Source organism: Oenanthe melanoleuca, chromosome 2 (genome assembly GCF_029582105.1).
Source record: "Oenanthe melanoleuca isolate GR-GAL-2019-014 chromosome 2, OMel1.0, whole genome shotgun sequence".
Taxonomy (NCBI): Eukaryota; Metazoa; Chordata; class Aves; order Passeriformes; family Muscicapidae; genus Oenanthe; species Oenanthe melanoleuca.
This window is the reverse complement of record NC_079335.1, coordinates 20,353,044-20,377,500: the sequence shown is the minus strand read 5'-3', so window position 1 is coordinate 20,377,500 and position 24,457 is coordinate 20,353,044. Positions and strand designations below refer to the sequence as shown.

Here is a 24,457-nt window from a genome sequence, read left to right as displayed (position 1 = left end):
AGAAATGTCATCTTTTTCCATTGGTACCCCCACTCCCCAAATTCATCTCCACTACCCCAGTTTATACAGAGGAAGAGGAAGAGGCAGAGCACACGACTTATTTCTCTGCCAAATGGCTTTCTTTCCAGTCTGAAGTGCTGCAAAACCTCTGTCACAAGTGGCATAGTCCAGTCACAGCTTTCAAGATCCAGGCTGCCTCTCTTGTACTTGAGGACATCTTTCCCACGACTAATGATAATTTCCAGAATTTGCAAACTCTGGGGAATGTGATTTTTGTTTCTAAATTCTAACAGCCTGACTTTTTCTTTGTATACATGGCTGAAGGAGTCTGGGACTCTTACAACAGACTTCCACTGCAAAAGGCGGAAAAAAACCCACTTATTTTGTAATTGGATCCACTCAATTCAGTTGAAAATCATGCCTGAATATACACAATTAAGCATGCTTATTATTTTGATACTTCATGTTTTAGTAACTGGCTTATACAGTTGGAAGCTTTGATTCAAGAAGCTCCTTCATGTTAAGTAAAACATGAAAAGCATCAGTCCTGTGAAACACTGGAAACTGAAATCCTGTCTCATGTACTATAGATCACTGTAACTAAGGGTATCAATAGTTACAGAAGCTTCTGTCTGCATCACTCTGGTAATATAAAATGGCCATGGCTGACATTTAACCAGAAAAAGACATGTTAAATCATAAATTGCTTCCAAAGACTACATGTAAATGCTAAAAAGTATTTTGGTATTTTGCACAGATTAATCCAGTAAATATGGGAGGTTCTAATAGAATCTCCAATGCTATGGCTTAGCAGTTTCTATATAAAGAGTAATGAAGTGTGCCATGTCATCCATGATATAACGAAAGAGCCAAGAACCAGAATTTTACAAGTCTAGCTACAAGTCTACCTAAGTATTTTTCAGAGTTAACAGAATTTAATGAGAAAGCTGTTTCATACAATCAATTTTCAATGCTCTGATTTCCAGCTCATCATCAAGTATTTAACTCATCCATGCCTCAAAGCCACTTGAACTTTAGGCATGATACATAATGCAATGACTCCTGACACACTGAAAAATAATGCATGCTGACAATGCATTAGTATTACTCAATGAATTCACTTAAATTAGAAACTAATTTCAGAGCCCTTTTGAAAGTATTGTTCTTGAGGGTTTGTTTTTGCTTTGTTTTGTTTGGGTTTTTGCTGCATAGGCTTCTTAATCATGAAGTTGTTAGTTAAATTATTTTAACTAATATTTCATATTTTATGCTTGAAAGGGTTGTATTTAAACAACAAATTCCAGAGGGAGCATTTGATGTTATTTCCCCCTTCTTTAAGATTTAGACTACAAACTAACAGACCAAATCTGCTAACAGAGTCAGAGAGAGGAACATTGACCTCATATGTGGGTAAATTTGTTTCATATTTATAATCTGAAAAAGACCTAAAAGGCATAGAGAAGATTATTCTCTGATCCTGTGTAGACCTGATACATCTGAACGGTAAAGCATTTACACATACTCCTGAAAGAATGACCTTATTCTGTTAAAGATATTATAACTGGATCCAAAAGCTTTAGGCATTTAAAAAAAGAATAAATGTATTTTATAAAGGGAACCTAAGATCAAGTGCAAATTTACCAAACTAAGAGCAATGGTGGCTCAGTAGTTTTGCAACACTTCTCAGAGCCAGAGATATGAAGACATCCAGAGCATCCACTCTGTTGTACACAAACACAGTATTTTTACTTACCACCAATACAAGTTGTTCTCTAGTTGAGCACATGTGTAAAGAGCACAACAATGTAAAGAAACAATCCGTTCTCCCTGAAGCTCTGAGTATGTCTGTGCAGTGTGCTCTAATTTAGAGGCTACAGAACTCAAAGTTTCATCTACCCATGTAGCAACCTAAGGGAGAAGGAAAGAAAGGAACAGAAAAGGTAGAGAGAAATAAAAGAAAACGTTGCACATCAGTTGCATTTTAATGAAATATTTACTGGTTTTGTAAGGTGAAAAAAAATGCATCACAAAACAAAAAAACAATTATACCCTTTGGAAATTTATCCCCTGCCATCTTTTCTTTCCCCAAAAGAGAGCTTTTTAGAATTGTTTTTCCCTCTATTTCCAGCTCTAAACCTTAACAAAAAAGGCTGGGGGGAAAAAAAAAAGAAGAAATACGTCATAAAGTATATGGATATGTTGGTGTCTTTACCAAATCAGTTTCCAGTTCACTCTAACTGGGCTGAAAAGCATATTTAGCCAACTTACTTTGCATCACTGGAACCTTCAATGTCCTTAGTTTTCTACTAAACCTCTACAGAACATTAACAAGCTTCACTATTCTCAATCCAGAGTCAGTTCCTACTGAAACACCAAAAAGTGGAGTGTTTCAGATAATCAGGTAAACCAGGTATCTTTCCACTGTTTCTGCTCTAAATCTGATAGATATCTTTTTTAAAAACTTTTTGCATTTCTACAAAACACCAGATGGGGAGAAAAAGAAAGGCAGGAGCAAAAGAATTAAATACTTTCTAGTGTAGATGAAGCTGAAGAAACAACTTCTCTATATATACTGTAAGCAATTGAAAAAAAAACCAGCTTTGTCAAATACAGCAAGCAGCAAGCATTTCATACCTTGTTATTTTCCGTGGCAACAGTTGCTCTAATACTATTTGCAGAAAGGAGCACAATCTTTTCATTGGCTAACCCCAAGAACATGGCTCGTGGATGATGTAGCGAAGGATTCTTTAGAAACAAAAAAGTATTTCAGATATTCAAAGCATATAAATAATTCTGAAGGGGAATATTTAAAGCTATACACTACCTGTGCATTTCTGTAAGGCTCTGATTCACTCCATTTCCACTGATAGAGTTCTCCTTTACTGCTAACAGCCACGAGCTCAGAATATAGAGCTCCTATGGAAATAAACTTTGTTCCATCCTACAAACACAGAAAAACAAAGTCTAAGACAATGATATTATAAATGCATCTATAAAAGCATGTAAATGCAAAAAAAAAAATGAACTTGGAATTGTTTTTTTCAGAGCACCTATAAATGTTTAACCTGAAAATAAAAATATATCCAAATTGTCTCAAGATCAGCATTCCCCCCTCCCAAAACATCATTTTTTCTAATGAAGTGAGGGAAGAAAGAAAGATACTTCCCTGAACTTTAGCAATAGCATATACATGGCAATTAACTTGGACAGTATATTAAGAGCTTACACAATGTTTTAAGAACACAACATAAAATTTAAGATGAGATCTCCTGACTTGTGCTATTGAAAAAAAGGTTTCTGCTTGAAATTCTGGCTGTTTGAAATTAACGAAAAAGCAAGATAATTCCACTATTCCATTACTAAGTATAGTCGGGAAGATATCTTCCAAGCTACACAAGAAATCAATTATCAAATTCACTGTTTCATCAGTTAAAACAATTATCTTTCACTTCTGAAAGTAACTAACTGCAAACAACATCAAGTTTTACAAAAATCAGTATGCTGTCTCAACAGTGCATCATTATAACCTGACATACTGGAGAAGTTTCTAATTATTGGTTATTCCTCTTGCCCCTTTCTCCTTTTAAGATTTTATCAAAACTCATCTGGTATCTACTTACATAGCATCACTCTGTCCATTTGCTTCATCCTGCTCCTACACCGACCTCATAGGTCTGATTTCCTCCCTCTTTGATTGGGTTTTTTATCAGTGTTGCTGCAACTATGCAATGCTACAACCTCACTTTTCCAAATTCCTGTTCCTCCTTGCATTGAAATGGATCTCAAACTACAGAGAATTTGAGTGATTTCACAAAACATTAAATTCTGTTTACTGAGAAACATTTGTAATGTTTCATTGCTCCTCAGCAAGTTCAGCTATAGGCCAAAATGTTATAACAATTCAATTTTTTCTTCCATTCTCAGCTTTGCAAAAAATGAAAAAAAACAAAACAAAACAACACAACTTAAATAGTATAAAAACAAATGCTGTCTTTCACAGCTATAGATCTGAAAGAGAAGTACATGAGAAAGAGTAGTACACAGTCTTCTCCCAGATCAGTATCTTTAACTGACTCCCAGATTACAATACACCATGTTTATGTACTTCAGCCATCTGAGGGGAATCTGAACTCAGTCAGCCATTTAAAAACTCCCACTATCCAGTACATTTATCTATCCTTTAAATTAAGGAACTTTTTGCCATAGAAGTCCAAAAGTGGAAACATTTTTTAGTTTCATAAGTCTGGATTTACACTATTTTTTTACTGTTTTCATGCCCAGAAGTGTGCATTCCAAAAGGTGTGTCCTTGAGTGACACAGGATTCATTCAGTACAGAGCTTACCAACTGCTCACCAGTATTTTGGGAAAGTGAAAAGCAGCAGGAGGAAAGGAGAGGAGCAATCACAAGCAATTCTCTTTTATACCCCTGATTAAGAGTCTCTAGAATTAGTTAAATCATTAGAGAACTATTTTGTTCTGGAGGGCATCTACCCACACAGCACAGAAGTAACACAAATACTAATCCACGTCATGATTATTAATACATGCCATGGCATAAACATTGCACATTCTGAGAAAGAACTGTCATCAGAACCTGCTGTAGTCTAATGAGATGCATCTCTACTTTATTAGCATAGATGAATCTTCAGAAGTTAGCTGCCTAATGCCTCAGAGTTGAGTATGGAAAGCAATTAATTTTTGCTCCAAGACACTCTCATTTTGACTTTTCATCTTGCTAACATATCTTTTAAAAACAAACAGTTTTGTACCAAAAGCTGAATATTAGAGAGACCTGCCAATCAAACTTTTTCTCTCCCTTCCATCAAAATATTAGCAGTTGTGACCTAAGTGCTTCAGGATCAACACTACATTCACCTCCAGAGGGCAATTCAACCAACTGCCCAAAGATGCACAAACAACACAACAGCTCTGTTTTTGTAAACCTGAGACTCGTATTCAACTACAAATTCTGACTGCAGACCAGAGAAATTAACACACTTGAAGATGATGCAGACTACTGACAAAATCTTAGTATCTCAACAGCTGTGCAGAACATATCTACTTGAAAAAACCAAAGGTTTGGTTTGCACCTAAATTAGAGTCAAGCAGGGAAAAACCATTCATACTTGCCATTACTACACCACAGATACACACAGATACATATGGCACAATGATACAGTGCAAGTGTAGACTGACAGCACTACAATGTAACAAGATTTGAAATATCAGAAGAATGCACTCATTGATTTGGATCACTGAGCAGTTGATGACATTTATTTGGTGGTGAAAACTCAGCACCTGAGCAACATGTCTATACACCATCAGCCTCAGATTGTCGGTGAAACTGATGCATTTGGGAACACCATCAGTTTTCCAAAAGTTTCACCCATGCCTCTCAGATTGGTACTTCACCTCCCACGTACAAAAGTTAACCATCCTCATCACAGCCTTCTACAGAGTTCTGTCCCAAATGCTAAAGGTCAAAATAATGAAAAATGAAGGAAAAATACTTGCAATTATTACTGGTTCTTTTCTTGTGGTTTCTTGTGTGCTTTAACTTGCCCCCTGGCTTACTGTCTTTTCCATTAACCTTTCGAGAGTTCTTTCCTATCTTCCAAAATAGAAGAAACATCTGAACTGACCTCTCTGCTAAACCATCACCCTCAGGATTTTCACCTTGAAGAATTTCTGTTGGAAAATACTACCAACAAAAATTCATACTGGATTTATAGCAGGAAAGACACAGAACCATTTCTTATGAATGTTCAGCTGGAGGAAATGATAGAAAGTTTAATTACTTTTGAATAAGAAAGGAAGGCCTTTCCAGTAAAACACCTTCATTTAACTGGAAGCCCAGAAGCTGGGGTTTATATGAGTGCATATGCAAACAGGTACGTGGGAAGCAATTCAGTATATATAAGTTGCACAGGTATATAGTTAGATATCACAGCAAAACACACAAAAAACCCCACACCAGCAATAATGGCCACAGTAATGTTATCAAAACACAGATGATGAGTCAGCATCCCAAATCAAAACTACATTTATTCTTTGGTGTTAAATTCCTGAAAGGTCTCTCTATCCAAGCTACATTTTCTCATTCTAAGCTAGGGGGACAAAAGCTGCCAACTTTCATGGACAGAGAAGTTCAATGTTACTAGATGAGGGAAAAAAACAAAAAACAAAAACAACAACAAACCCAAAACAAACAAAGAAAAACACTTTAGACATGAAAGATCTGGTAGAGAGCAACTACCAGACAAACATTCTTTTCAGGTCTCCCAATTTCTAAGTTTGAATGCCTAAAAGAAGATAATAGCATCTAAAGTCATGCTGCTGTTAGCAGAAATAAGCCTCTTTATTCACCTCTGTTTTCAAGCTTTCTATCTAGGTTTAGTCTGAAATGAACACAGACACAGAAAAAGAAAGTGTGACCGATCAAAAAAGCAATTTCACAGATACCATGGACAGACTGCAATGGGAACACTAGACCAAGTCAATAAAATTTGGCCTACTAAACACAGATGATTACTTCCATTTTTAGGAAGCTTTTTGATTTGATTGATTGGTTTGGGTTTTATTTTACTGGGGTTTTTAAAAACTCATCTCCCAAAACATGTATGTAATCCATAGAGACAATGACCACAGATACTCCATTACCAACACACAGGTGGTGTTTCTACTACTTTTATCTCCTGCAATAATTACTTCTTGCCTTGAAAATGGAATTAAGATTACAAAGAAAAGCAGCTGATCAAAGCCAAAAGGATTTTGAAGGATCAACTCAAAACACATTGCAAATAAATGCAAATTTTTACCACTGTAGTATAAAAGCCCAATCCACTCAAACTAAAAGTATCTCTAGGAATAATAATGCTTATCAAAAAACGTTTCCTTGATGAAGCATAGTTTAGATTGTTTCATTAGTTTCCTACTGCCAATTAAATGCTTTGACCACCCAAGTAAATAAAAGAAAAAGAAAAACCCAAACCTTATGATCTACAGCAGTATCATGAAAATGAAGAAGAAAATTAAAACATTAGTAAGAAGTGCAGCTATAAGAGTGTCATTAATTATGTGCAATTTAACTAAGTGCATAGTAAGGGATATGCTTTATTATCTCACAAAATGAAGATACAATAGTCAAAAAGGCAACTCACGGTATTTATTCAGAAAAAAAAACCAAAAACAGATCTATTGCACAGCATGCAAATAATAAGATTAAAAAGATTCCGTACCTTATCTGGCCACCACTGCAAGTCTTCTCCTAAAGAAACAGGACTTTGAACAGGTGTATTCTTCTTGTCCAGGTTTGGTTCCCCTTCCTTACTTGTTGAGCCTCTCTCATTATCAAATGAGGCTCCATCGAGCCACCTTCGTTCACGCAAACGTAAAACGGACTCACGTTCACGCAACAGCTCAGAGTCTCTCTCTAAGGGAAGAAGGAGAACTGGTATGCAATTGGGTCACACCAGTGGGATAAAAGTAAGCCACTCTCTAGTAAAGACCCTTCAGGATGCAACTAACAGCAGTTAATCTACTCACACAAATTAAAAATATAGTCCTGACATGCAACATTCAATATATTAACTCTTTCAAGAATATGTACTTTAGAATTGTTAAACATAAGATAAGCTAGAAATAAAGGCTTACAGTTTTGTGCACTATGAAAAAATGCTAGAGAAATTTCACTTACATTATAAGAGGCCAAATACATTTAACATTTCTATTTTAACTTTTCTAATACAGTATGCAGTTCTGTAGCTCTATCAATGTAGTTATAACAATAAATGAATCTTAAGTCTATACAGTCTGTCAGACAGCTCTATGCAAACCAAAAAAGAGTATTTATTAGAGAGTTTCATAGCAACTTTCCCAGAAAAACAATAATTTGAAAAGCTTAAAGAAAGCAAGCATTAAAAAAAGCTCTCATACATGTTTGATAATCCAGCCCCCTTTGTTTAAGCAATATTCTGTAGGACTGGATTTAACAAATTAATGTGTATCTGCTTTGAGTAGATCAAATGAAAACTTTTAAAGAGTCAGGCAAGTTTTTAAAAGAATCCTCACAGGAAAATGTTCCTTACCAAAATGCTTCCCCCTCCAACTGGCCTAAACTGTCTAAAGCCAGTTCTCTACAGTTCGCTCATGCAGAAAAATTTTTTTAATCAGGCAATCAAACTAACTTTCCATGAGTCAACTATGCATGGAAAATAAGGACTATAAAATTCGTGGTAACGTTTTACATAGAATAACTTCTTATACAGAATAACCTTAGAAAAGGAAAAAAAAAGGAGGAATTTAGGACTTATGTCAGATGCTGAATATTCGCACATGCACATAAATGCATTTAACCTACCAAGTACCTCACTTATGCTCACAAAAATGAACTGGAATTACATATACAAGGTGACTGCATTATTATATCACAGTTTTTCAATGGAAAAGTCTTGGGGCTTTTGCTGTACTGGGCAAATGGGAAAGTTTTTACATAAGCCAAACACAACAGCCTGTCTTACAGATGTATTTCATATAAGTACTGTACTTAACTTTCTAGCAAATATCACACTGACCCCTGAGTAGTAATTTTGTAACAAGAACTTACATGTTCAGCAATTAATATACTAAAATATGTTCATGAAAGGCAACAAAATTGTACTAAATAAACAATCACACCAGAGGTTAGATTAACAGTTTGGAAATACTCTAGATATTTGTGGCAACAGCCTCAAAAGGATAGGAAATTGCTGCATGGCCTGTTATAAATCTTTCAAGAGTATAGCGCTTAAAAGAAAAAATGCCCTAACACTGCTCAAGGAGCTTTTTTTATCACCTGCCAATAGTTCTCCTTATCCAACTATAAAAATGCTTCAAAAAAGTAAAATTTAGATTTTTTTTCTCCCTCCTTATTATCTAAAGTTTCTCATTCCATAAAGGTAACTTCTGTCATGGAACAACTAAGGAAATGTGAAGAATAGTGTACAAAGAGCAAGCCAAAAGAAAGAAAGAAAAAGAAGGAAAAAAAAAAAAAAAAAAAAAGGAAAGTATTAAGAATGCTGCATGTCATCGATTATTACTAATTTTTGAGCCAAATTATATATTTGTAATGCAATCTATGTATTAGTAGGTATATACACTACAGTTTAAAATAAACTTAACATGCAATAATTTTATAACACTTTGCAACACCAATGATCAACAATTATATTTAAAATACATGACTACCAACGTTCTTGCAGAACTTACCTGCTAATAGTCAGAATTCATTAATAATTTTGATGAGAGCAGTCTACTTGTCTACTCTATATTTGACAACGTATCACAGTCTACTTTCACATTAAATCAGCATCTAAACCACCAGTGTGTACTATCACTAGCTTTTTCCACAGCAAACTACTTATTACAAAGAAAAAAGGTGCAAAATTACCTCTGGATGAGCCTAGCCTGGAAAGTGATGAGCGCCGAAAGGATGGATAACCAAAGTAACTAATATCTTCTGAAAACATAGCATCAGCATCAATAATGACACTTGGGTGAGCAGAATGTATGTCAGCATCCAGAAGAGACATAAGATCCTCTATAAGAGGAGACAAGGGTCTTAAGTGAATAATCAGCTACTTAAAACATCAGCTAGAGAGACCATCAACTAAACAAATATCAAAGCAAAAAAAATTCCTATCTATTAATTGAATTTCTGCTCTTCAGATTCACCAGTGCAAACTCATGTGCCTCCTATGCAACCACATTTACAATCAAGCTTGGTGAACTAGTGAACAAAACCAGCTTCCCTGCAGGAACTGCTCTGTCACATACCTAACCACATTTCCCAAACGAGACTTTCCCAAAACATATTGTTCTGTATCCCAAAAATTCAAAATTTTGACTGTCACTTGAAAGAACAAAGCAATAAAATAAGATAGAGACATATACACACATGTGCACACACATCATGCACGTGATGCAGAGCTCCCAAGATGACCTAAATGAAGGAGGACAGAGCTGAAGGAGAAAGGTGGCCTTCACTCAGCCACGTCTTTGATGCCAAAGACTGCACGTTTCTCCACAGAATGTTTATTTCAGAGAATGATGTACTCATTTAATTCACAAGCCAGCAACCTGTAGCTCTCAGTACAAAGCTTTAAATGGTAGCTATATGAACAACAACAACAATGGTTACCAGGAAAAAGCACAATGTTTTAATACACTGCAGTTAAAAAACAAAGATCCAACCAAACCAAAACGTTGAGTTGAACTTAAATTAAATACTGTGACTGCCCTAGCTTCTATGTTGGAAAACTTGAGTTTCCCTGAACTAATGATCATCATTAAAATGCAAAACAATCTCCTTCCATTAACTAAACTAAAGTTTCTATCCACACACAAAAGAGGCTACTGGAAATTCATGTGACTTACTGAAGGCCAGCAATATGGACTGTCAAGACAACTCTAAAGAGCAGTCCTACTTCCCTCCTTTATCCCTGTGGCAGGCACCTCCTTGGGACAAGGGGGGATTTCTAGTGCATTCACCTGGCTTGAAACAGAAGTTCACTGGGTATAGAAGAAAGGTGGGAATGAATCTTCAGACTGACTTAACAGAGTAATCAGAGCCCCAAAAGTGGAGCTTCACCACATGCTGCAAAGCTGACCAGTCCCTACTGCTTGCTGCCAAAGGAAATAGTTCTGCCCTTTCCAAACCTTCAAGCAAATCTGACTTAAATAAATAAATAAATAAATAAATAAATAAATAAATAAATAAAAATCAGGCTCCCCAAATTACATTTCACTAGCCCAAACAGGCCCAAAAATCTCACCCCCATGCAAGGGAATGGCAGGCTAGTGCCTTCTGGCAGCAGGACAACCTCATCTGCTCAAACCACCTGTGAAGCTCATGTGAGGCTATACACAGACTCTCTTCAGGAAACTTGGAAGGAGCACGCAGAATTTCTGCACATCCAGTTCTCAGCCCCTATCTCATAGGCATAAAATAATAAAGTGGCTAGAAAACAAGCATTCTCATTTTCTCAGTGTCTGGAATGAAATGGAAGGAAGAACACAAAGTAGAGGGTATCCAAAAACTGAAAAAGAGTCAGAAGTCTGCTCTTAGAGCTAGTATTAATTCATTTAAGACTTTCACACCCCTGCACATCAGAATATTCATCCTTGTATTTCTAAACTCTCATCTACTCTCATCAACACATACCACTGACTGTCCACAGAAAAACAGGACTGTAAACCAGTGAGCACAGTGGATTCAAGGCAAGACCTACACAAATGCTTTTTGCATTAATGAAGTAATCCACTCAAGTGTAGGCTGTGCTTCTAAAACCACACCATTTGGGACTCCATAGTTCACACAATTTAGGAAGTCATCCATGACAGACTGCTTGGAGGTCTTAGAAAGAAAATTCACATTTGGCAAACAGGCTTTATCTTAAACAACTCAGAGTACCCTTACCCTTCCTGTTACAGGCTTTTCACAACAATAAAGCTGCAGTACACCTCATCTTCAGTGTCAACTCATAAGTAACAGACTTTGAGAGCTGGCAACACAGAAGAGATTCTGTAGCATATCCCAATATTGACATACTGCTCCCTCCTCCCACAACCATCTTTCCTAGGTAAGCTCCAAACCCCCCATAGTCTAACAGCTAGTTCTGATACCTTTTGGTCAGTGTCCAGGAAAAAAACTAAAAAGAATTCTGATCTCTTTCTAGGAACCAAATTGCCCAGTAGAGGAAAGAACTTTTCACCCTCATTCAAAATGGACACAACTGGATATTTTTAAGGTAAACTACGTGAGAAACCCTCTTGACAGAAAACACATACTAACTTGTGACACACACACACACACACACCTTCCACCAGGTCAGGCATCTTGAGTTTCCAAAAAAAAAAAAAAAAAAAAAAAAGTAAAAATTCAAGCTATCAGACGTAAAAACCAAAACTATGTGGGTTTGGGCTAAATACGCATTAAGATGAGTAACGAAATGAAGCCTTTTCTTACCCTCTTATTTCAGCTTCAAATCAGATTTTAATTTTCTTCCAGTATTTCTGAAAGAGATCCCCCTTCTTCCATTTTCTATATCAGCAAAGAAAGGTGCTAAAACCAGTAGGGATAGGAGCCAAATCCACTCCCCTTCAAACATCACTGGAATTTTTTTAGCGCTGTGAAAACACAGATACTGCAAGGCTACATCCAGTTTAAGAATCCAGAGTTTAAAAAAACAAAACAAAAAAAAAAATTGAAAAAAAAAAATCACCACACCAAAAAAAAAAAAAAAAAACAAACCCAAAAAAACCCCACATTTTCTATGTCTTTATTTTCCTGCTCTTCAGACAAATCCCATGGGATTATATCATTCATCTCTTGTGCTGTGTTAGACCAGAATCAGACTGCTCCCTTCACATCTAAGTGATACTTCTGATGAACCTATTTTCATAAGAAAATATCTATGATTCACTACTAAATATTGTATAAAATTGGAAGGAAAAGGGTATCCTGTTCAAAGGAAAACAAAAAACAAAAAAATACCCATACAAAAAACAAAATCAATAAAACCCCCTAACTTTCAGTATGCACGTAAGCAGCAATTCAAGCAACATTATCACCGCATTCATTAACTGAACACGTTGCTTAGATCAATTCTGATCTCATGCAGAGCTCACTTCAAACATTTTCCCTTAAGGGGGCAATCATAAGTTCTCTCCCCTCTTCTCAGCTGCACACTTTTATGAAATATTCAAGTATTCAATGTGCTCAGTACCTCCTCCTCTTTCAAGTTTGGATTAAATTGGCAAAACTGTGACAGAGAAGAGAGAGAAACATTTGTTTTGGTTCCCTAGGAAACTAGACTACAACAGAACTCCAGAATTCATTCTTGATAAGATAATATTTATTCAAAACATTACCCAACTTGAAGTTCAAAAAATCTGAGAATAAAAAACAACCCAACAACAAAGAAAACCAAACCTCAACAACAAAACCACAAAAATCCCCCAACCTCGTTATCTAATTGTTTTCCCCAAAAGGCAAACCACTGAGCAGTTCCCATCTCCCCTCACTGGAAGCCAGCACAGTAAGTCCTGCTGTGACACCAGCCCATCTCTCTTCCCTGCAAAGCAGCCTGGATGTTGTCAAACCCACATTTCACAAGTCCCACTAGCAAGAACCCACTGCACCATGCATAAGTTACTGAGCAAATATGCACTCCTCTGAACTACACAAACAACAACACATTTTAACATCTACAGCATCTCTATTAACAGAACATAAAGTCCACAAGAACCCTCTAATACAACTTGGTATGAACTCCATAGAAGCTGTCAAGTCTTTCCTATGCTAAATTATCTTGTTCTATATATTTTTACCTTGATTATTCTCCTTATGAATTTGTTATGAAACAAATGAACCCACAGTCCTCTCTGCTAAATATCATAAAACAAAAGAAACAGGACTAAATTAGAGAAGCAAAAAATCAAAGTACACTGGGATCCAAAAATAAATATTTAAGAGACGCTCATTGATAGCAATTTATACAGAAAAGTAACATTCTGCTCTTCACTTAAGACATTCTGAAGAATTCAGGAAGGATTGAAACATAGTTTTTGCTACCTCAAAAAAAGTCTGATACATAACATTTACAATACTAACTGAAATCATCACAACTGATATATTAAGCAATTATGATCCACTGAACAAGAATTTATTAATTTCACAGTCCTTGGAAAGAATCTCAGCTTATTAATGATTTTATGATTACTTTTTTAATCATATGTAAAGTGCTTTAAAAAAAGTTTTTCTGTCTTGGAAAGCTTAGAGAGGTAACCCCTACATTTAAGGGTCACAAAGCACCAGACATGCAGAAGGCAGAAAGACAAAATTAACATATGCTTTTAATTGAAATGCAAGAGCCTCAGAAGTCCAGAGGCAAATTCTGTCTTGCCACTTGCTTTTTCTGTGCCTGAAATGAAAATCAAAAAAGCTTTAAAGCATAATTTGGCATAATTTTAAAAAATGTTCTGTATCTTTCAGAACAATAAAAAGGCCTGACAATTGAATGCATATAGCATTTATCAGTTATCCCATTTTCTCTAGTGATGTTATAGTTCCAAAGGCCATCCAGACGTGAGATGACAAGTGAAAGCAAGAAGACTGCAAAGTTTCTAGAGCAAAATAATTCTAAAAAGAGCTATAGGCAACTTTTTCTGGCCATTTGGTTTTCTTGAAAACTAGCTTGCATGGGCATGCGACACAAGCAAAGCTGGTAATTTTTACTACTCAATGTTTCAACAGTAGAGTCATGACAGCACTGCCTAGTGTTCAGCTAGATTTCTGATCAGTTTTGGATACCAAACAAATTAATTTCTCTGCAACAAACTGATTTTGACCCATAAAACTCAGAACAGAGAAGGTATGCACATTCTACAAATCAAAAATTACATCCTTGAAGACTGGTGTTAAGACAGACCAAGTGTCATTTCAGTCATCATTTCCATATCTTTTCCCATAAAAATTGGGAAAAAATTAGCTTCATTTCTCAGTGGGGTAAATTAGGGGAAAAATCCAATTTTAGGACATTGTAATCCCTTACAGGAAATTTAGTCTTAACAGGGAAGAAGATTTAAAGATTAAGCCAAGGAGAAAATTTTTTTCTGGCTATCCAGTGAGGACAATGAAACTCTGCATACTACTTTAACCCATCTCAAATAGATGAGACTCACAGACTATAGTGGAGGCACCTTCAAATAAATGTGACCAGTCACACAGTTTGTCAGATGATCCCTATTAATGATCCTTATGATCACAAGAGGTACTCAGAGAACAGTTAAAACTGTAGAAGGCTGGTTAGTATGGTCAGAAACAGTAAATTACAGTAGAAGTTCCTAACTGTGATTTATCTTCTGAAGGCCAGTTCTGAAGGAATGCATTTGGGTGTGCTTAAGACAAAGAAGTGCTTTGAACATGTGAAAACTTAGGAGAATTTACTTCCTCCAGTGCATCTGTCTAATACTATTAAGCTGATTACTAAAAAATAACACTGAGATTAAAAATTTTTCACCCCTTTCACGAAAATATTCTTTATTCTACAGCAAAATAAAGATGCTTGACAGATGCAACTAAAACTAGAAGAAGCAAAATGAAATGCAAAGTTTTTGTTGCAGAAATTAAAAAAACACATTCTCCAATAACATGACTGACAAGATAAAGATGGACAAAGCCCATGAACCTTCCTGGTGAACCAGATGAGCAGAAAAAAAAAACCAAACAAAAACTAAACAACCATTTATTAGAAAAATATCAAAACATCATTTTGACACGGAAGAAAAAGCTATTATGGAGTCACAGCTCAGACATGTTCTTTTCGTGCAGTGCAACTAACAGCACTGGATTTGGCTGCTACGTTTTCAAATCTGCTCACTCAGCAAGAAAAGATTGCCTAAATTATTTAGCCAATGCAAAAGAAGATTCAAAATCGTTTATAAAAAGCAATTTTATGGGACAGACAGTATTTCAAAAATAGCTGCACTTATATTACAGGATTTTGCCATAATAGCCAGAACAGCATTTATGAGGGGAACTTGAGATGAATAACAAATTCTAACTGTAATCACTATAAACTGTTTTGCCCTCTATTCAGGCTTTTTGATTTTAAAAATCTATATAACTTTTGCTCTAAAAACTTGTATAAATATTAAGAACATATGTTAGTAGTAAAAAAAACCATGCAAGTCACTAGAAAGTTTTAGAATTAGCTTTAACGAGCAAGCCACACAGCAGTCTCAGCATCCCACTGAGCAGCAAAATAGACGAAAGTAATGCTAGTGTTACAAAGCCTGGGATCCTAAAAGAAAACATAACTTCAAAGCCCCCTACAAAAAGTATCAACAGTTATTCTTCAGTGGCTGTCCTAATCCCTCAAGACATCCCAGTCCATCTTTTGTTTTGTACATCTTTAGACTTTGTTCCTATAAGCAAGCATTGTCTTCGCTGTGCACCTTGCATAGCACAGAGCTCACTGTCAGTACTTAAATACAGAAAAATAAGAACACATTGGCATTTTTCTATCCAAGGTTGCAGGATACAAACCTCCAGGAAGATATGATTCACTTGCTGTGTCATCCCCATCATCTCCATCTTCATCATCACGACTCAACAAATTATTTACAGCAAGGTTTACATCAAGATTTGTTCGCTGGAGTTCTCGAATAATAATACTTCTGGATTTCCCTTGTAAAACAACTTGTGCCTGTAAGAGCAAAGTGAATCCGTTACTGGTCATTCTCAGCTCACCACTATTCATAAGAAAATGCTTAATTCTAGAAAAAGTCTAGTCAGAATCCAAAGTCAGTAACAGTACATACAGACACAGGCTCATATCAATTTTTCACAGTATCCTGTACTTGGTATCCAGACTTCCCTCAGTTCCAGCTAGGCCACTGAACTCCAGCTTTGGTACTAAATTTCCTAATGGAATATTAGAATCTATTTCATGGAATGTTTAATGCTGCAATTAAATAATAAGCAAAATCTGTTTTTGAGAGTCTTCTGTATGTTTCCATAAAAGTGTTTGAACTTAGTATATCAATCAACAGAGTTTGCAATCCATTGCTGTGCCAAAACTACACCTCAATCCCTGTCTTTTACACTGGTTTCTCTTTCCACTGCTCTTCAAACAAAACCACCTTAATGACTATTTTTCTTGTCATTCTGTTCCTAAAGGCTTATCAGATTCAGCAGTTTCTGCAACACTGAAGTTTTAATTAACAAAGTGCAAACGCAGATAAAACCTTCCAAACATCAGATGCTACAAATTTACAAAAAAAACCAGGAACTCTGATTTATCCCACTAAGCCTAGGACTCAGAGCATTTTGTTTTTCCAGATTAGTCTCTACTGAATGTCAGAGATGATGAGAGTTTTGAAAAATCACAAACAAAAGAACATAAGAAACAAGTACCAAGTATTTTTGCAACAGAATAAAAATAAGGCACCAAGTAAAATGCTCTGCTGGCAAGCAAGAAAAAAACAAGAATGGGACATTCTAATAGACACAACGGTAATTTTTTTGTTGCAACATTCTAAGCCAGAAGTTTACCAACTTTTGATACCTCCTAAATCTAGAGACCATCTGTGAAGATCTTTCCCATTGAAGATCTTTCCTATTGCTCTGCTTTAAAGTTACCTCAAAATGTTTTAGACACGTTCTGTTTTAAAGATAAACAAAGTATGCTATTTAAAAAATAAAAGAAAGAAAAAGAAGGTAAAATATTAAGCAAGGGAAATAAAGCAGATTATCTTTGGCCTAGCAACTAACATCTGTATTTCAAATGTTGACCAACAACTAGTTCTAAGCTAGTAGTTAAAAAATTAACTATTTTGAATAGGTCACATATTTTCAATGTATTCTTTTCTTCAAATATGGAGGAAAATGTTTTAACAGACTTAACAGCTTCTTCAGACTATAGTGCATTAAAAGGCAAAAGCAGAGCAAATTATACCCAACATTCATAAAAGTCACATTTATAAAAAACTAAGCTGAGGTGTCCATGAAGAAAAATTATCAGTATTTCAAAGAGAATAAATAAATTTTATCTTTAATTTACATCTGAAATGGATCATTCTTTCAATCAAACAAGCAAAGAAAGTCTATCTGCATTACATTCCTTCAAGAAACTTAATATTTGATACTATACTCAAGCATTTGATTTTCTCACTAAATCTCTTCTCTGTAAGCAAAGATGGCCTTCCTCATCTACATTAAACATATATTTTGTCTTGGGGGACGTTTGAGAAATAAAAATTCTAGAATTCAAAAGTCTGTCACTTTCACTACATATTTAAGAATAAAACCAAGTCACCTAAGGAAAGCCAATTTCTTCAATTGCATGCCATTATTCCTTGGAGAACAGGCACTACTACAACACTTACTGGTAAGAGAAGCTCTCCAAGTTTTTGACAACAAGCAGTTTCCAGTTCACATACCTGTGAAATCAGCTCCTCTGGAATGACTGATGCTGGAATCACTGGCTGTGGCTGACTCCCCAGCAGTCCAGATCCTCTATCACGGCCTGTGCGTATAACTCTGGTCTGCCTTCGAGAGTCTCGAGCTCCAGCAGATGATCTACCAGAAGATCCTCCTCCACTTCCACCAACCCCTGAACTCCAGCGACTTCTACAAGATTTAGATTATTTATTTTTTTAATACAGCAGCATACTTTGGGGACTACTTCAAGAGTCTTTAGTTTTAATATTAATAACTTATAAACAGTCTCTGAAAAATACTGCAGCTTGACTTCACAGACAAACACTATAAAAGTAACTCTCAAAACTAGAAAGAACAAGAACACCAGGAAACTGATAAAATTCTGAAATATGAGGAAGAAATAAAAAAACAGGACTCCAATGGGAACTTGCACTCTTTCCTATTCATATAGCTGGGTGGATGTATACATATATAAGCATATCAAAAGATCAATTCCCAGATTTTCTAAAAGCAGTAGCAGCAGCGTAACATCTAACACTCATCTATCCACTTCCTGCTATAAAAGCATACATGCACCAACTTCACTGTCAGTGGCTCTGACAGAAGATGACTGTACTTCTGTGGATCTTCTAAAGATTGACACACTTGATTTACATTAAAAAACTGGTTCAGATTACAATGGAAAAATCTTCTCTACTGCAAAAGAAATCTTACACTAGATAGTTCTCTGATCCTCAGGTACAGTTTTCGATTTGTAAAAATAGACATTTCACCATCATTACAACTATCCACTAATAATTATCACCACAGACCTCTGTCAACTGAATCTTCTCTGAATTTGAGACAAGATAATCTGCTGCCATGAAAGACAAGAGACTCTAGTTTGCTCTTCAAGGTTAACTACGCTTTATCTTGTAATACACCTTAAAGGATATTAGATATGGCATTACTGCTACTTAATAATCTGTATCAGCAGGACCTTCCTGCTATCATCCACTTCAAGTCTCAAATGCCTTTCAAGAAAAACAATTAAAATCAGACATGAAAATAAAGATATGCAGTCTGAAACTGTATCTAATAAATTTACATTGAAAGTCTATCATATGCAGCTACTATTAGCTAATTAAGTAAGAATACTTGTCTTGCATTGTATGCCTTTATTTGATTACTAGCACCTTTTTAATTGGGTTTTCTTTTTCCTCCCGACAGGACCCTGCAACCACAGAGTAACTTGACTGTCTGCTTAAGACAAGGCCCTGTCAGACACATCTATATTTTCAGAATTCTAGCTAGCACACAGACAACGACAAGACAAGACAAAAAGCATTTCAATTACGTCTTTAGGAAAAGTTTTGTCTCATGAGTTAGAAAGAAAATTTTAAAAAAAAGATAAAAAAAAGATACTACTGAAAACAGGGAAAAAAGAAAAAAAACCAAAGAATGTAACATTTTAAATAAAATGAACCACTTAAACTGTTCTAAAGATGGGAAGGTGGCTGAGAGGAAAAGAACAGGGCTGAGGGGACATCAAATTCTACCTACAGAGCAACTCTCAATTCAACCCTCTGCAGGGAGGTGTGGAGTTAAAGAAAAAGTTCTGTATTAGATATTAATACTTACTACAGATGCATTTTCTACTTTAAGTTATAAACTATCAATGGCATAATTTAGATATCTAACAGTTAAAATCATTTCTATTTGCATAATAACTTCAAATATTCCCTGTGTGTTCTAACCTGGACCTGTTAAGGAAAATAAGGACACAGCCATTGCTATTAAAACTGTCTAAACCTAAAATAAATATTAACATAGAACAGAAATCTTTCATCTCATTTTTGTTCACCTACCAGTCTACCATATCTCTCCACTGTGCAGCAGCATGCTAGCAATTTTCCAAATCCAGTTATCTACTCCAATGGCTTCACAGTTTGAATGGTTTTAGAATCAATTTATTAAGTTAATTATTCCCTCCATTTAACAGACTAGTTATAGCACCTACTGCTATTCTAGTAGTTCAGTAACTTTCAACTACCTAGTTCTGAGACATTCAAGAGAAGACATTAGGAACACTTAAGAGTTGGTCTCTAAGATTCAAAAAATTTTAACACATTATGCCTAGATAAGAATAATGAGGAAAAAAATGTGTTACACATCCCACAGTAAGTTCTTAAACATGGCAATACAAGTTTGTCTTTACAGTTTAACACAAGGAGTTTTAGGTTTAGATGCATAATGATTTCAGAAAAAAATTGAGAAGGTTATGTGTTATTCTTCGTGCAACTAAGGCCCAAATTAAATTAGTTTATTTGGTAATAAAAAACCAACAAATTTTCTAAAAATTCATGGAAAATATATAGTTCCCTCCTCTTAACAAATCATTCACATGCAGAAACCACAGCTCTCCTTACTGCAGTTAGTAACCTTAGGAAGCAGCATAGTTAGACATGTCTTACAAAAACACGTAACAAAGAGATCACTGTCATTATGGAATGAAAATTGCCTTTCTATAAAAGGGACACCATCAATTTTAAAGCTAATGACAAGAAATCTGGATCTATGTAGTACATTTTGTATATAGTACAATTTTCAAGGTTCTGAGAAACAACCTTTTCCAAATGTTTCTCTTCTATTACTATGTATAGGACCCCAGCTATCAACACATCACTCATGACTTGGGGCAAGGGAGTGGAAGGAACAAAACAATGGAGCACATAATGAAGCTCTTCCTGCATAAATGCACACATTTCACTTTATGCTTCTAGCCTATCATGGTTTAAATTGATAGTGTCCCTCTAAAAGGCTGCTTTTCAAAAATCAAGGAACTAAAAAAACATTCAAAAGAAGACAACACAGCCTAAACCAAGTTATTCTTCACACATATATGAAGAACTCTCTGTATCCTATGTGCTGATGGGTCACTTAAATGTCTGTTATTTTAACCAAGTCAATCAAGGTTTTTTTTGTTAAATCCTACCTACACAACTGCTGTGATTATACGTTCCCTTAGACACACTGCATACAATTTATATATGTGTATACACATATACTCAAATATGGAACAAACAGATTGCAGCCTCAATCCTATCAAAACTTACCCAAGGGTGTTGCCTGCCAGTCTGCCCAGAGTTTCAGAACCAGACAGAAACCATGGGGAGTCACTAGTCCTGCCTGGCCTGGATGTCCTTCCTGCCCCTGAGCCACTGCTCAACTTTGAACTGAAAGTAAAAGATGGTAAATCAGTCACAAAACAATCCCAAATGGGTTAAGAACAAAACCTGGAATCCCAGGTTGAAATTCTCAGGGACTTAGTCTGGTAACATACCAGCTTAAGCAACACCCTTGGGGAATATTCCAAACTAATCTAACTGTATATTAAGAGAAAAAGAAAGTGGAAAACATGCCTAACAGACCTCACGTACATCAGCAATCCATAATAGCACAGTTGCAAATACATATTGAGCTAATTAGTTATTTGAGCTAGCCACTGTGCTAGGTTTTCCATTAGTGTATATATGTACAAATTGTAATTAGCAGGTGTTCTATCTGTAAACCTGAACCTGAGAATGCTAATTCAATATTAAGTGGTTTAAATTCAAATGTGAACCGTTAATTAGTCCTATTGAGGGGGACTTACCTGGACCAAGGACCACAGGTCTAGAAAGTGAGCCTTGCCAGATGGGACCACTTTCAGAGTGGATTCTACATTTTAAGCTAAACAGTTCAACACAGCTTCTTTCTTAAGGATTATTTTCAGAGTAGTTTTTTTCTTGAAGTTAAAGAGAGTCTGTCTCACTTCTTTCAGAACCACATATCAGAATCACATGTACTGTTTTTTCCTACATCAGTTTGTCAAGCTAAGCTGTTTGGCTGCATCACCATAACCATTGTGTCTCTACACAAAGTATCCATTCCAAAACCTACTTTGAAAACAAACAAATAAAAACAAAACCAGAAAAGCAGCCAAGCTGCTTATTGCATTAAAAAAATATCTTAGAAGGAAAGCATTTCTTACCCATCACTATTCTCAGGTTTACCCAATTCCAATCTGTCTGGTTGAACTGAAAAACCAATCCTGCAGACTCTACCATCCTGTATTTAGAACAAGAAAAGCAAGTGTTCAAAACTGAAATGTAAGTCAAGTTTACCAATAAAATTAAAACAGAAGTCGCCAGTTACAAAGACTGTTAATCAATTTAATGTTTAAACTAATTTTAATTATATGGTTTCAAGTTAAGTTATCTGAGAAGATTTCAGCAACTTACCTCCAGAAGAAATGCAGCATGATTTGGTCCCACCACACACTGTTTAATAGTGGCCTGTTCCAATACATTCAAAGGCGGGTGGCTGAAAATAAAAAGTGAGAATTTACAGCATTTTAGAACCTCTGAAGTCTGAAAAAGTTGACCATGGAAAGAAAAATGTGCAGTGGTGGCTACCAATACAAAAAAACTTTCAAAAGTGATTAAACATGCATTAATTGAAGCACACAGTGAATAAAAGGCAGGAAAAAGATCTTAAAACATAACAGTTTTCACTTAATGTGATCAGCAATAAACAACAGTCATTTAGTAATGAAGATTTTAATAATATAATTTATCATAACTGAGAACCTCACATTTTCGTCCTGTGTTATCTGAGTCATTTCTGAACTTCAGTATCAGTAGCACTGAGGATTTCTAAGGCTCTATCACTACAGTACAAACATCTGCTTCTTGTTGCTGTTAGAGAATTGTACTTTCCTAAATGATTTACAGCAGCACGTGATATGCCTTACCTGTTTAAATTATATTTGTTCAGCTTCTCTGAAACTTCCCTTAATCTGAAACAGAAAGAAATGAAGCTGTTACTTGATGACATACTCCACAGTCCCCCAACATCTATTCACAAAGCATATTTATGATGTTATGGGAACAACTTACCACCAGATTTATTGAAGTTTAATATAAATACTACTTGGTGCTGGGAGTCTGTTTAAGAACTCAATAGTGCTCAGCTTCAAATTAGGGTTTTGTTTTGGAGGTTTTTTGCTTTGGAGTTTTACCCTTGCCACAGAACTAATGTTTGCTTGCACTTCTGTGTGTTTTACAAGTCGCTATCAAAAAATACAACTCTTGCCTTGTTACAACCATTTACAACTTCATGCTCAAAATAAACATATAAAGCAATGACCATGAACTGAAGATATACTTGTATTTCCTTGTATAAGCTTGAATACAGTATCCCAGAGGAGAAAGGATTAATCTTCTAGGAAATCCAAGTACGTGGCATGTGAGAGCCAAAAACATGACAGTAAATTCCCCAAACCAGAAAACACAAGGAAACAGATTAACAAAAGCCAACAGCAAAAGGGAGAAAAATAAATTCTAACTAACAGAAGAAACAGTCCAGAGAAACATCACTATTTAAAGGGTAATGCAAAACATTACCTTTACTAAAGGTAAACAATGTTTCCAAAAGTTCAAAATACCAGAGCAGAAGAAAGGGCCAACCCACATACCGCTGCTACTTACAGGATATTGTGTCCAAAAGTGGAAAGCAACAGAGTAATTTCTAAAGTAATTTCTAATCCACTGAGGAAAGATCCTCTATGGACAGCAAAGACACTTGAGTACTATCAGGTACACATGTCAATTAAAGCATGAGTTCCTTTCTTCCCAAAGGTTGCAAGCAATCTGTAAAAGCCCCTAAAGAGTTTCCAATTATAGTCTAAGTATTTGCTTTATATCAAGATATAAAATCAAGACAAATTCTGTAAAAATTATGCAAGGTCTTCGTAATTAAGATAAAAAAACCTCATATTGGTACCATGTTCATCCTAGCATAAACCAGCAACACCACCTAAACTTAAAGACAGGCACACCAGCACTGTTATCCCCTATGTGAATCCATGTCTTTAAATCCTTCATTTTTACTTGCCTCATTTCAGTTTCTACATACAGACTAAGGACAACAGACTTCAGCTACTTGCAAACCCTGAGCATGAGAAAGAAAACAGACTAGAGGTCCAAACAGTGAAATCTTAACATTATCAACAGTGTTTAAAGTATTTTCCTGAGGGAAAAAAAAAAAAGGAAAAAAATCTCTAAGTCTGTCTGAGTAACAAGGTATTTTATACCGATAGAAGTAACTTCCAAGCCCAAGAAGAAAGGAAAAGTGAAAAGACAGCAGGAAGGAACTGAATGTGTTTAGAATTGCCTTTTGCTATCCAAGCCAAGCTGCTGGTTTGTAAGTAGGCGATTTCACACTCCCAATTTCCAGCCACAACTACTTCACACAGGCCAAGAATATACACACAGATAAGGTTTCTGTGAAGACAACCCACAAAAGCAAGAGAAATCCCAAACTTCCCATGAAATCTGTGCAAAAGGTACCCCACAAGAATGAACTACTGTGGGAGACTGTGGAATCAGCCCCAAGTTGAACGGCATACACTCCACACTGTATCACATGGTTTTATACAGCAAGCAGGGATT

At 35.7% G+C, this 24,457-nt stretch overlaps 1 protein-coding gene across 1 annotated transcript in view; it reads right to left on the bottom strand.

Moving 5' to 3' along the window:
- UBR5 (ubiquitin protein ligase E3 component n-recognin 5) overlaps positions 1–22,841 on the bottom strand; it is a 67,423-nt gene extending 44,582 nt beyond the window's left edge. Inside the window, exons 1-11 of the mRNA XM_056485765.1 lie at positions 22,759–22,841; positions 22,247–22,328; positions 21,997–22,073; positions 21,080–21,199; positions 17,984–18,173; positions 16,089–16,248; positions 9,429–9,578; positions 7,240–7,433; positions 2,825–2,941; positions 2,635–2,745; positions 1,754–1,908 (exon numbers count right to left, since the gene is read on the bottom strand). Coding sequence (XP_056341740.1) covers positions 1,754–1,908; positions 2,635–2,745; positions 2,825–2,941; positions 7,240–7,433; positions 9,429–9,578; positions 16,089–16,248; positions 17,984–18,173; positions 21,080–21,199; positions 21,997–22,073; positions 22,247–22,328; positions 22,759–22,841 — 1,439 coding nt within the window. The remainder of the gene's footprint in view (positions 1–1,753; positions 1,909–2,634; positions 2,746–2,824; positions 2,942–7,239; positions 7,434–9,428; positions 9,579–16,088; positions 16,249–17,983; positions 18,174–21,079; positions 21,200–21,996; positions 22,074–22,246; positions 22,329–22,758) is intronic.
- Between the last annotated feature and the right edge of the window lie 1,616 nt (positions 22,842–24,457).